A 15052-nucleotide genomic window follows, 5' to 3' on the forward strand; every position below is an offset into this window, starting at 1 on the left:
TGTAATAAGAAACACATGTTTACTTTTGTCTTGGCACAAAACATCCAGGATCCTCGGAACCAAAAGTGTCTGACCGACCATGACTACCTGTGTTTTGCTCACTATAATAGTGGTTCCACATCATCAGACTGGCAAATTTGATGTTTCCCATCATAAATTTGCCATATGATAGCAGAGAAGGGGAATAAATAAATAAATAAATCTTGGGAAAATTCTGACCTATTCTTGGTATTTCCTCACTTTTCACGTCCTTAATTCATGAATAATCCCCCACACTACCTAGCTTGCCCATAATATTTGTTATCAATAATTGTAGATATGGGGATTATGGGAGTGCAGCATGCCTGCTATGATGTGCCTTTTAATTATATTTCACAATAAATCGCCTTCTACTTCCTTACTGTATCTGAATTCTTTCTCTGTGAATAATAATAACATGGAAACATGTCATGTTTTTAAGCTCAGATCTGCCTTCTCCCTCAAAATGAAAGGAGACTGATTGCCAAAGAAACTGATCACATGACTAAGGTATCACAAATTTCAGTGGCTACAGTCCCTCACATACTATGAGAAAGAGGCTGAGTTGAAGGTCTAGGGAGTTACCACTGGACAATGACATAATTATTCAGGCTTATGCAATGGGATTTCCAACAAAATCTTATACAGAATGACTTGGAGAGCTTCCTGGTTGGTGAATTCATTCACATCCTGGAAGGGTTGTGGGGATAGCAACTACTATAGTTGTTGAGCCCTTCTGGACCTCACTAATATGTCCTTTATTTGCTTTTTATTTATACTAATGAATACCCTTGATATTGAATCAGTAAATGTAAATAAATAGATTCTAGAGAACTTTAGCAATGCTTTAAATTACTGAATCACAGCAAGTGATAATAGGAATTCCCTGTTGGTTTGCTGTTGGTTTTGTTTTTGGTTTGTTTTTTGTTTGGTTGCTATTTCCTTTGTTTGCTTTTGGATTTTTTTGTTCGTTTTTGGTTTTTGAAGACAGGCTTTCTTTGTATAGCCTTGGCTGTCCTGGTACTACTAGCTCTGTAGACCAGGCTGGCCTCGAATGCACAGAGATCTGCCTCTGACTCCCTAGTGTTGTGATTAAAGGTGTATGACATCACTGTCTGTCAGAATTCCCTGTCTTAGTACCAGTCAGAAAAGTAACATACATTAGATCACCTCTGTCAAATCCTTAATTCACACTATTGAATTTCTAGAGTGTCAGAACAAACTTAATGCTTATGTTTATATACATAAATCTTGTATAGCTCCAAGAGCTGAGTTACTCCTATCATTTACATAGGTTTAGAAACCATGAGGACCAAGGGTCTAGTCTCTCCTAGGGGATTTAAATGATTCCTTTCTCCTTTAAGCCAGGAGACAGTTTTGCACATTTGAGTTCATATACAAACTTTTGTTTCTTTATATACTTCTCTATTGTCTGGTATTATTTCTTTTTTCTTTTTACAGTACCTACCCAGGATAAATCTTGGCACATATCAGATGTCCGAAGATGTTAATGAATAAGGATTTAGAGAAAAAATTATTGACAGGAAAGTAAATTAAAGTCAAACAGATTGTTTCAAAAGAGAACTTTGAGATAAAATTAAAAAAATAAAGCTTCAAGGATTCTCTCTATGAATTAGCTTGTAGCAGCCTCATTTGGTTGAAAATGTAAGCATCTTCCAGGAGAATTATAAAAGAGGGCAGCCATCGTTGACTCACACCAGGGCAGGTATAATGGAATCCACTCATACAGTCAAGTAAATGAGTACTTCAAATAAGACACCATAGAAGTCAATACTATGTTTTCAGGGACACTTTACTTTTCTATGATCTACATAGTTAATACCATATTTAAAGTATCTCTGATTGAAAATGGCAAGTTGGTATTCTTCCTACCAGACTAGATTCTTCTGTCGGGGATTTAAGATGCAGCTCCTTTCTAGTTTTATCGTAGAGTTCTTTTCAAATCAAACTGGAAATCAAGCTTTGTTTTCAAGATTTCTTATCAAACTCATTTTTCCCTAATGTGCAAATTCTGTGAAAGTGATTGGGGGTTGCTGGTGATGACACAGAATGGAGATGCTCTTGCAAATGAAGACGCTTTATAAAGCATGTCTTTGTGGAGGGAAAGGCAGGCAGACAATACTGTGTAAACTGCGGAGGACAACATCATTTAGTTCAATTGGGCAGCCACACTGTTGCTCTTTCGTCAATATTCAGAACCGTCTTAAATTTTACAAAACCGCTCAGCTGTCAGTCTTCATGGAGGGCTCAGACGCTAGAAACTGACAATTACATAAAGACTCGAATGAAGCATCAAGTATGGGACCAATCTTCACCGTGGTTAGGAAAATTCAATACTGCGATGAAACAAAAATGTATAGAGCAGGAATCAAACCTATAATTAACATTGTCTAAACGCTTTAGATTTTCTGTGTAACTGAAGCTGCCAGCTCGTCCTCCTATGTCACCATTGAAGAGATTTGTTTATCTCTGATTTATTTTAAGGTATCATTTGAAATCTGTGACATTTTATCAAAATACTCAATAAACTGCATTGACACCATCATACTCTAATATTGTACTTCATTTCTATCAGGGCAGCATTCTTTTCAATGCCGTATTAACTGATTCTTATTAATAATAATAGCATTTAAGAAATAAACATTATAAAATAAAATAAATCTCCCATTTTATTCTCCCAAGTCTTTTTTTTTTTTTTTTGGTCTTTGTTCCCTGAAATCTTTTAATATGTTAATCAAGTTATTCTCATAACATTTTTGTATATATTCTTATATCTTGGCAATATAGCACAATTGGCATGCATTTATATGTGTAAATCATAATAAAATCTACTTTAAACAGTTTTGTGAGAGTTTATTGTCTAGTATTGTTCTTTATATTTTTGGTTTGTTTTGTATTTGCCCTTTATATTTATATGGAATTGGGCCATATGTATGAGCATTAGAATTCCTGGGGAAGTGTTTCATGAAGGACAATGGCATCTAAAAGCTGCTATTGAGATGTGAGCTGCCTCTCTTCCATATATACGAAAGTGTAAATTTAATAGAGTGCTGGACATACAAGGAACAGAACAGGCTAGTTATAACCATTTATTGAATGTAATATACAACGCCGCTTGCTGTGGTGACCCGGAACAGGGCATTCTGCAGAACAAATCTCCTTGGACATCAGCAATGGACTTATACTCTTGTAGTTTCTATAACTTTTACCTTCCACATTGTCTCAGTATACACTCTAGGATCTTTTAGAAACCTTCTCCTTCCTCTACTGTCGTTGAGGCTATGAACACCATAGTACCTGGAATAATAACTATCAAATTACTGCATAAAAGCGGTCTTTTGTTTGGAAAATAGATGGTAAAAGCAGTGTAGCTGAATGCATTAGAATATTATGCAGTTTGAAATTATAAGTCATGGAAGGAGACAAATTAAATCTTTAAAATTATTAATATTTGTTTCAGTTTTCTTTCCTTTTTTTTGAGGGGAATGGAGAGTATGAAGTTGGGTAACTAGGCAGCTTTGGATCTGGGAGGAGTTGGTGGAGACATTGGTTGGAACAAATATGTTCAAAATATAGGGTATGCTTCCCTCATGCCTAGTTTCCATGATATGAGAAGGCACAACACAAGCTTCCAAATGAGGGAAGCAACAAACAGATATGATGCCTGTGAACCACAACAATGACCAGCAAGGTACGATTACCCTAAGGGTGAAGTAGTGGCAAAAATATATCTTGGAGGTAAGCAACAGAGGGAAATCATGCCTGGTACTAGAAATCTAACCAAATACGCAGGGTAGTGGAGTCAAGGATTTTGGAGGAGAACCTGCAACCATCACTTTACTAAACAAACATAATCCCTAACTACACTCTAAATATTTGTCCTTGTAACCACAGATAAGTTTAGTCCTCACTTCTCATCATTAGTTCTCACTTCTTTTTACAACAGATAGAGACCATCATAGAAAACCACAACCAATAAAAATGTAGTGTGAAGCCTAGTCCCACTGGATACATATACAGGACAACTCCCACACCTGAGGCTCAGAGAATATTGTGGAAGTGGTGGCAGAAAGATTGTAAGAGGCAGTGGATCTGGGAGTTTGTAGTGAGACTGTCTCCTAATAATGTCAGAATCTACACCTATAAAGTCTCTCCAAAATGATTGGCTAAGTGTGAGCTGAACATGGACAACAATGACAGAAATTTCAACACGGACAGAGGAAAGACCACACAGCATCAACCCTTCACAAAGACCTATAGACAATGAGAACATTGAGAGTGGGAGAAATCATCTTCCCCAGGGAAGAGCCCCCAAATTGCTTATCCAATATCAAATGATCTTGCTTGAAAATGTACATATAAACAATAGTATACAGATAGAGCAGGTTATATTTAGGAATATGTATGCATATATAAATATATACACAACAATACTTACTGAAAAAGGAAGCCAAAAATTTGAAAGGGCATAAGAAAAGATATATTAGAGGGTTTAAAAAGGAACAAAAGGAGTGGATAAATGATGTCTCAGAAATAAAATATAAAAAGGATAGTATATGAAAAAAATTAAATAAAAATATAACATTCAATAATTTGTTATAATTGCCCTTTAGGCTCTTGGACTTGAAAAATAGCTTTGTTTTTAGAATTGTTTTATGTGCTTGTCTATCTTCACAAATGCAAATATTTGCATCTTATACTTTATTTTCTCATTTTTAATTTTAAATTTAATTTACATGGTTCTAGGGATATAACATGTGTCAAACAATTGCTCTACTACTGAGCTACAAGTCTATTTATAGAGTACTTTATATTTAAATAGGAAGACTGTGAAGTTTTTCCCCTCACAATTAATCAAGAGGAAATTCTTCACATTCATACACATGAGCTGTGATGCTTGTAGTTGTTATAAACCTAATAAAGAGTGTAGAGGGAATAAGGAATTTTGAAGAATGAAATTACATTCCATTTTAGCACTGCGTAATATAACAAGAAACATGTATATTCATCAGTAAATAAACTGTATAAGTCATTTCACTATGGCCACATCTTGAGAACAACACCATACACAGGTTTTCCCTTACAACTTCAAATCTACTGCAGTTTATAAACAAAAGCTATTATCACTATTTTCAATTACTTTTAAGGAGAGTAATTACAGTTTAGATTTTATCGATGATGGTCTGAATTCTACTCAGGAAGTTCTTATTTAGAAACTAGTTACTGAGAGACTTTCCTAAATTTTCATCTGCCTGGCATGATACTAAGAGCTGCCATTACTGATGCGATGTGTTTCATAGACCATGAATGCTGCATGCCTCATTCTCACATTGTGTTACTCAGCATTGACTGTTAATTTTCCTAGCCATCAGAATTTTGGTATTTCACTGAAGTATATAATTGATATTCTCAAAACCTCCAAAAACCAAACTTTACTTTTTATTGCCAAATTCCTTTCCTACCTAACTTTTTCCAATTGATAATTCCTACCATATTTGAATTTCACTGGAAATTATTATTAACTTTTAATATTCTGCTGCTTTAAAAATTTCATCTATTTTGTAGATATGCACTAACATATTTCTTTGTTATAAATTTAATTTCTTAATTTTATTTTTCTATAATGGTTCTTCTCTGTAATGTCTTTTGCCCATATTTTTGTTGTTTGCCATTTTTTTTGATGGCTTGCAAAACACTGTAGTGATATATTGTGCAACCTAATAAACTTGCCTGAGGATCAGAGGACAGAGCCAGCCACTAGATTAGACATAGAGGTCAGGCAGTGGTGGCACACACCCTTAATCTTATCACTTGGGAGGCAGAGATCCCATGGATCTCTGTGAGTTCAAGGTCACACTGGAAACAGTCAGGCAGTGGTGACACACACCTTTAATCCCAGTACTGGGAAGCACACACGACTTCAATGCCAGGAAGTGACATGGCTGGACAGAGAAAGGTATATGAGGTATGAGGCCATAGGAAAAAGGCAGTTCAGCGGAGACCATTTCGAGTGAGGACTCAGAGGCTTTCAGTCTGAGGATTCATGAAACTGGCTGAAGAGTTAGTGAGATGAGGTTGGCTGAGGCTTGCTCTGTTTCTCTGATCTTTCTGCTTTCACCCTGATATCTGGCTCTGGGTTTTCTAGTAAAAGACCATCTAAGATTCGAACAACAAAATACTTCTTCAGTGTGCTTTTTCTTTTTTATACACAAACTACTTCTTCTAACATGCCTCATTTTTATTTATTGAATTTTTTGCCTCTAGAGAATTTTGTGGTTGTTGTTGGTTTTTGACTAACAACTAACACCTGGTCAGGACAAAGAAAGTCATTCAGTGGTTGTGAGTGACTAGCTGGTACTCAATTCGTTAGATGGTTTTACAGACTTTAGACGTGTGAAGGAAGTACAAGGTGGAAAATATTTCTGCCTTTGAGCAAATTTGGAGATGGGTACATCTGAAACAGACAGCTACCTGCCAGTATCACATATTCTCTTATAGCTGTTGTTGGATAATAACTTCATTGATCCCATCTCTCAGTTATCTAAGAATTGCCCCTAACTAGCAGAACTCAAAGACAATTGTTTTCTAGCAAGAGAGTCTAGGAAATGTGGTTGCCAGATTTCATTTGAAATTTCAAGAAAGTTTTTAGAAGGGGAAGGTGTACCTGACAGGACAGATTTCTGCTTGAGTATCTTGTTTTAATTTTCTTTTCCTATGCCCTAAAAACACAGCTATTGGGCAGAATGTTCTTCTAAGTTTTGATACTCACTGGTAGGTCTCAACCATGTCAGAAATAAAATTTATACAATGTACAGATTGCTAAGTATTTAAATTACAGCTTACAAAGTTGTTTAAATATGAAATCATGAAAATAATAATGACTCCTCTTTTATTCTAGCAAAAGGAACTATATTGTGTTTTATGCAAATTACAAACTTAAGAGGCATTTCTTTGATATTTCTCTTGGAGAACCTTGTACTATATAATGCCCTATTACTCAATACTTCCTTCATTGCCTGCTTAATTTCAGTATTTAAAAAATGAAGGAAATGCCAAGTGTGCCTGGTCAGTGGTTTTGAGGACATGTAACCACATGGAACGCCCTCGCTCTTCTATGTAATTTACTTATTTTCTACTCACATTTGCATTAAGTAAATTATGCACTAAGAATAAAGTTAAAGTTGATAGGTCATCTGATTATTTTTCATGGTTAGCATCACCAATACTATGTTTGTAACTAAATTACAGAATCTAAATAGAATAATTTGTAGTACATTCATAAAGCTAGTATACAAGAGAAGGCATTAAAAATTAGCCCTTGCCTGTCTTTAATGAGAACCTGACATTTGGAATGGCTATGTTCTCTGAGAATTATCGAATCATTGCAAGCAACAAAACTGGAAGGCTAAGTGAATCCAAATATATTTGAAGTTTTCCCTTGGGATAATAAACATTTCTGCAGTAGGATTTTCAGTAAATAAAATGAGAAGAGGAAATGGCAAAAGATCATTTAACCCAGTCATATTGTCTAATGGCTATGAATATTGGACATCTACCAGGTCAGCTTTCAACAAAATACAACCCACCAAAATGGTATGAATCATTATCAAAAACACTTGTGTCCTTTTTACTGAATAAAAGTAACTACAAATTAAGGATATAAAAGATTTGCAATGAAGCATACTTTTAAGGAAGAAAGTTCGGTGAATTCATGAAATAAGGATGAACTAGAACCATGTCAATTTCTCATAATAATTTGCAAAACGGAGATAGAATTCAACTTCTCAAGTTCAAAATGACTAACGTTTTCTTGAGAAGAAATTGAGAAGCTTAATTTCTGGTCTGATCATTAAACTTTAGAAGGAAATGATACTTCTGAACCATATCTGTTTACCCAAATGAAACTCAGCTATGTCTTCACAGATTTCTCCTCAGAGACATGCCAACAACTAAACTCTTTTGCCTAAAACACCCGAGAGTTTGCCTCTTCATTTCTCAACCATCATTTAGAGCACTGTGGGTCTTGACCCCATAGGGATAGAATATCAGTTATCCTGCATGTCAGATATTTACATTATGATTCATAACAATAATAAAATTACAATTATGAAGTAGGAACAAAATAATTTTATGGTTGGCAGTCACCACATCATGAACTCTATTAAAGGGTCACAGCATTAGGAAGGTTGAGAACCACTGATTTAGAGGAAGCTTCAGATTTCTGAAGACAAGAGTAGTTGGCAGTCATTACTTGAAGTAAATGTAATACAATGAAAGAGTTAGGTTCTAGTAGCAGGAGGAATGGAACAGTGGTTGAATTCCCTAATAGCAATTTTGTCTGCACCTAGTTTGACTTGTAAATGCTTTTGTATTCAAGCAGCAAAGTACAGTTGATAGAAAAACTTACTGGGGAAAGAGTGTCCCCAAAACAAATGAGTTATTCTTGACAGCTCTAAGAGATCAAGACTAAACTGATTCAGTCATGGAATGAAATACCTCATTTATAATGAATAATTTTCATTACATATATGTATATATATATATATATATATACACACACACGTGTGTGTGTATCTATAATTTATTTGCTGCTTGAGATTAGTAAGACAATCTCACTGCCATCTTAATACTCCATAGCAAAAACTATTAATGACTGTGCCAAAATCTTTTATTCAAGGCACTTAGGAGTCTCAGAAATCCATGATTTCGTTAATCATAGATTCATTAACAATATCACCAAATTTATTTTTTTTAAAGAATTATCTGTGATTGTGGCACATTATATTATATAGTTATTTCCTCAAAAATCTCTTTCTTACTACTGAAACTCAGTTTTGATTCCAGGTATATTATAAGCATTTCATGATGGTGTAACGCTAATTCAATTACTTAATATATAAATTACTTAATTTTCCAATTTGGCATTAAAGACAGGCAAGTTTTTTCCAGGGCTCAAGAGAAACAGTTTGCAATCATAGTAAAAGATGCATATGTGACTAGTAATGCCTAATTCTCATTTCCACTAACCTAGATCACACCTTGAGTATGTCTAAGCGGTAGCTATACTGTGACCTTGTAACAGCATATTGGAAGACATAATGAGCCCCCAAGATGAAACTTCATAGGTTAGGATGAAAAAAAAAATTGTTGATGATCATGTTGAACAGTTGAGTTTAGATCTCTTTCCTCTGGCATTCTTAGATAGAGAAACACTAGCTTTTCAGTTTAAACCAGAATTCATTTTCTATTACTTGAAGTCAAAAGTTGATTTGCTGGTTTTACTAAGTGTGCAATGCATTTACTATTAAAGCAGGTAAAGTAAAGTGCATTGTGTGTCTTTAAAAAACACATTGATCATTTATCTTTTTCAAATATAATGACACTTGAAGTCCAAATATTCAAGATTGTAAGAAGTAAAGAAAGCCAATAATGGGAGAGAGAGAGAGTGACTATTACTAATAAAGGTATGAACGTGTTCTTTTTGTGATCAAAGATGAAGAGTGAAGTGAAAAGAGCATGTGAGAATAACCTGGGGTGTAAAGTCTGTCTTGAATAATCTTACAATGTTCCTCTAATAATGTTTCTGTATCCTATTTCCTTTGCTAGGAATATGCCATACCATTGTTTCTGTGAATTATGACCTATGTCTTGACCTTGTTTATAAGTCCCCCACCCCAGAGCCTTTATCAAGGTTAAATTACCTTCTCCTATTTTGATTATCTCGGTGTGAATACTGGGATATAATGCATTACACTTCAAAAATAATTTGGAATAATTGTAAAGGATACATGCCTATCATACTTGGGTGTGTGAGGCTGGCTTTGAACATGACTAGATATGAAGATTTAAGCATCAAAGTAAGATCTTCCACTTTTCTTATATATTTAATTCTTTAAGCACATTTTCTTTATTTCACATATTGTTTAATACTTAATGCTTCTGAACATTTTATTTGTATAGGTGTTTTGTCTGCATGTGATGCTGTGGTACAGGGCCTAAGGAAGTCAGAAGCTAGCATTAGATCCCCTGGAAGAGTAGTTACAGATGACGATTAACCAGAATGTTGGTGTTGGGTATCCAACTTGGGTCCTCTGAAAGTGCAGCAAGTGTTCTTAACTGTGAGCCATAACTCTAGTTCCACTTCTACACACTTTTTTCCTGTTATATTTAACATGTTCCCCGTTTGAAACTTATTCAGGTATCAAAATGTTTTATTAAGTCAGTATTCAGACTACATCTTCACTTTCCATGTAGAAGTAAAGAGATGTAATTCAAATGAAATGTACAATAATGTACTGAAGAGAATATCTCTGGGAGATCTAGGCACAATTTGTTTGCAAAGAAGTTTTAAAAGAAGGCAATTTTGTAAGTATTACAGTAGTTGTACAGTTTTTAAAGCATTAAAATGTTATCTCTGACTCAGAGGGTCAGGGTAAGTAAGCATTAGTGGGGAAAAGTTTGAAATGCATCTTGAAGTTCAATAGTTCGATGGATGCTCAGGGGGGTTAGATCACACCTTAAAAACTGAAGAGAGTTTGGAGGTAGGGAAGATGAAAGAAAAAAGAACCAAGTCTAAGTGAAGACAGGCAGCACAGCTGAAAAATAAACTATATACATACAGATACATGATATAAATATAGCTGGAGAACGGGAATAAAACTATTTTCATACACCAGAAAACTGTGTTAAAGCTTCATATAGTAATGCAGACTTCTTGACACTGTGAACCCCAGAACCAACAATTAGGACTACATATAATTGATGACAAGTTTTATGTTTTGAAAATACTTACTGGTGTAGACAAGTTGGAAGCCTTCATCTGTTCCTTCAGCATCAGAATTAAACTCCAGCCAGAGCTGATTGGAAGTGCTGCTGAGCGTCAGTCCTCGCATAGATGCACCCGTAAAAGCGCCCAGCAGGTGTGTCGTTTTGTCCTTTCCATCATAAATCTGCAAGATATGTTTATAATTGAAATGTATGTGTGTCCCAAGTAGCCAGTTCCCAAATATGTATGTGTATCTAGGAAGAACAGGGGTTGGTAATCTGCATTGTCCCTAAGTGGGGGTTCATGAAGAATGACCAAATAAGTGAGTTTCAAAATCAGTAAGTTAGAATTCACATGAATAATTCTTAAGTTCAAAAAATTATTAAAGTCTAAGAAACACTTAAACTGTGGTGTAACTTTGTTTCCAATGCAAGAATCCCTTTTATGACATATAGTTTAAAGTTTAGAACACCTACTTTAAAAGGAGTTTACAAAGTTGGTTGGTAGGAGTTTCGTTTGCTTATTTATTTTTTGTTTCCTTGTTTTGCTACTTTCTTAGTTAATCAAACACACCTTTCTCAGAACAGAACTAGGTAAAAGTGTGATTACCTCCAGTACAGTTTTTTGATTTGCTTCATTTTTGATATTTTAAAAATATTAAGTCAATGCTGGGCAGTGGTGGCACACACTTTTTTTCCCCCAGTACTATGGAGGCAGAGGCAAGCAGATTTCTGAGTTCTAGGCCAGTCTGGTCTACATAACTAGTTCTAGGACATCCAGCATTACATAGAGAAACTCTGTGTGGAAAAATGAAAACAAACAAACAAACAAACAAAAAACCGTTTAGCAAAGGGCATGTAGTTCACAAATAGAATGTTTGCCTACAATGCAAAAATTTCTGGATCAGTCCCAAGAACCAAACACATAAAACATAAAAAGAATAAAATAAAAATAAGAATTTGAAAGTGTACTAAGTGATTCCAAATGTTAAACAAGATGAACTGTGGTACAAAATTGATAAACCACATCGGTCTTCTATCATTCATGCTTTTGAAGGTTTGCCACTTTGCACTTCTTGTTTCTCTCAGTGCTGAGATTATGAAAATATGATCACAATGTAATATCTTATTAGATGTGATTAACTGTATAAATTATCCTTGGGCTATGTTGGATTTAAAAACTAACATAATGTGGTAGTTCACATGAGAATGGCCAACACTGAGAGATCTGTTGGGAAAGAATTAGGAGGTGTGGCCTTTTTGGGAGGAGGTGTGTCATTGGGGGTGGGCTTTGAGTTTTCCTAAGACTCACACATTCACAGTTCCCCTGCCTCATCTCTCTGCCTCACAGTTATGGTGTGCCATGCCTGCCTGCCTACTGTCATGCTCCCTATTATAACTGCCATGGACTTACACTCTGAAGCTATGTGACAAATAAACTCTTCTATAATCTATCTTTGTCTTAGTTTATAATCATAACAATAGAAAATTTACTATGACACCTTTGTAGTATATCATACAATTTTTAAAATACTTGCATACAATTTTAATTTATAGTTATCATTTACTAGGTTTTAAAATTAAGGTTAAGGTAATTTTAAAAGGTATTGTAAAGTTTTATTTACTATTTCTGATTTAGTAAACATAGCATAAGTCACCTTTTAGGTCAAACACAAATGGCAGGGTAGGCGACATTGTCCTAAACAGAAGGACTTTGGCTAGGTAAACAAAAGGAATGTTTTGGGATAAACAAGCCTAAAGGTAGGCTTTTGTTTACCAGAGAAGTAGATATCCTAAGACAGTTTTTGTTTACCAGGAACATCCCTTAATGTGCCCCAAAGGTCAACTACTTTTGTGTAAGGCCATCTCATTCACAGCCTGAATCGTCTTAAAGAGCCATCCTGCTGTCATGTAAAATCTGTTTGCTTTTCTACCTTGTTATCCTTCTCTCTGCCCCTCCGGAGAGAGCCTTGGCAGTCTGAATCCCAGTAAATCTCTATCAACATCAACGTTTGGAGTAGTCTAGCTTGGTAGTTTCATTGTGTCCTTGTTTACAGCACCTTGGTAATCTGCAGTCTCAAGATTTTCTTCATATTTTAGGAGTGCTCTGAAGATATGGGTTCTTTGAATTTCCAGTGTCTATTTTTTTCCTCAACCTGAAATATCTCATTTTTCACACTATACTAAACTATATTGTCATTTTCTCTTATAATGCTTATGGTTGCATCTTTCCTTTGTAACGTGGACCATCTTCTAATGCAATTCTGTTACCAACAACTAGGTTGTCTTCAGTGACTAGGGTCTTTTCATATCTTTTTGACATTTTAAATTTTAAAATCATTGGTGAAACTATTAAAAGCTTTTTTTTTTTTTTCTGACAGGGAGTTTCTACCAGTTATACTCTTAAGATTCCTCACTAATTGGGAAATCATCTTCAAATTTAAATTTCTCTTTAATGTAGTCCTTCAACTTAAAACATGTTGCCTGTGTTAACTAAAGCTTGATCTTTATCTCAGCTATTGAACTTACTGAAGAATGAATTTCTTTCTTTATTTATTTCTAACTTATTGAGGTTTTAATATTTTTTTAAATTTTGTTTTGGGTCTTGCTTGTCTGGTTTTTGTTTGTTTGTTTTGTTGAGACAGTGATTGACACATAGCTCACTGTGGAGATTAGGTTGGCCTCAAATTGCCAGATATCTGCCTGCCATTGCCTACTGAGTGCTGGGATAAATGTGTGCATCATCCACCCTTCTTTAAGTTTTAAATATTCTTGCTGCAAACCTAGGCTTAAAGGCTATAAAGAAAACCAAGGCAGATTTTAATTTACATCATATACAAATACAACTTTTTACAATTTCCAAGGTCCATAACAAATTCTGTTCTAACCACATTAACCTAACCTTTTTTTCTACACAGAAATTCAGAATTCTGCTGTAGGAAGGACCTTTCTGCTCTCTGCACTTGTGACTGATGCTCTCTATAACCTTCTATGCACTCTGTATGCTCTTAAGGCTTATTTACATTTTAAATTTCCACAAAAGGGAACATGAGAAATAAGAAAGAGAAAATGAGGAAGAAGCCATCTGAAACTCAAGCCAGCAGGGCTGAACACCTGTGAATAAGTATCAGTTGTCTCTGTTTATTATATTTTCTGTCAGTAACAAAGAATATATAATATTGGTATTATATAGAAGGCTGTGTAGACACATCCCCTGAAATTATCAGGAGATAACTTGGACTCCCCAGAGAATTCCAATTCATACAAACAACTTTCTATTTTAGTTATCAGCAAGAGTTTATCTGTCTTAAGCAAAACTAAATCAAATGTTGAGATTTATTCAGAAATGAATTTTGTTTGGTTGTTCGATTCTATAAAATTCAACTTTTCATTTCTTAAGGGCACTGGTCATCAGGAGTAACTGATCCCTAAAGACATAGAGTTTATGGTAAAATATAACTCTTTCTGTGAGTTTTCAGTATTTAATATTCTGTCTCCTTCTGAATGTACTACTTTAATGATGCTATGGACTATATAGTATAAATCCTATGGCTACAACCACACATTCACAATCAAACCATATTGCTCAGTGGTTCTATGGATCTTATTTGTGGAAATATTGTCAAGGTTGTCACAAATATTTTCCTTCAATATCACCTGCTTCTAAGCAAGGTATAATTTAATTATTATATAAAATATTAAAATATAAATCAATGTTTCTAAGATTAAACTAAATCTTGCTCATGTGTATGAACTCTCAATTTGTCGGAAGTTCCAAATAAATGGTAAATAAAAGCTGAACAATTACACTTGGGCAGTGGGTATAAGAGGGCCAGAAGTTTAAGGCCAGACTGGACTACATGACCCTGTTTCAAAATGTAAAGCCAGTCGACCAAGTAAAACTAAGCAACTAATTGACTTAAATGAAGACATAAAAAATATTTCTTGGGATTTATTTACAGATTGTCCGAATACTGTTTTCTAAGGTTGCATCAATACTAAAAAAAAACCCCAAAACACTTATAATAGAATAACAGACAGCACCAGCCTTTACTTTATGTATATTCATCATTTTTGAACATAACAATATAGTTGATAACCAAGTAACACAATACAACTTAAACTCTGTGTTGGTATATACAGAACTTTATAAAAATCATAAGACAGCATTATTAGAATGAAGAATTTTATTAAAATTTAGCCCATTATTGGCTGTCACAATACAGCAATTTTATTACTATAAACTATA

The 15052-nt window shown here is 34.6% G+C and overlaps 1 protein-coding gene across 7 annotated transcripts in view; it reads right to left on the bottom strand.

Moving 5' to 3' along the window:
• Positions 1 to 15052, bottom strand: part of Csmd3 (CUB and Sushi multiple domains 3) — a 1145339-nt gene that overhangs the window by 288080 nt on the left and 842207 nt on the right. For all 7 annotated transcript variants that reach the window (XM_052747788.1, XM_052747786.1, XM_052747792.1 and 4 more), the window contains one exon: positions 10832 to 10988. In XM_052747788.1, coding sequence (XP_052603748.1) covers positions 10832 to 10988 — 157 coding nt within the window. The remainder of the gene's footprint in view (positions 1 to 10831; positions 10989 to 15052) is intronic.

This window comes from Peromyscus californicus, unplaced genomic scaffold (assembly GCF_007827085.1).
Source record: "Peromyscus californicus insignis strain IS unplaced genomic scaffold, ASM782708v3 Scaffold_20__1_contigs__length_68692818, whole genome shotgun sequence".
Taxonomy (NCBI): Eukaryota; Metazoa; Chordata; class Mammalia; order Rodentia; family Cricetidae; genus Peromyscus; species Peromyscus californicus.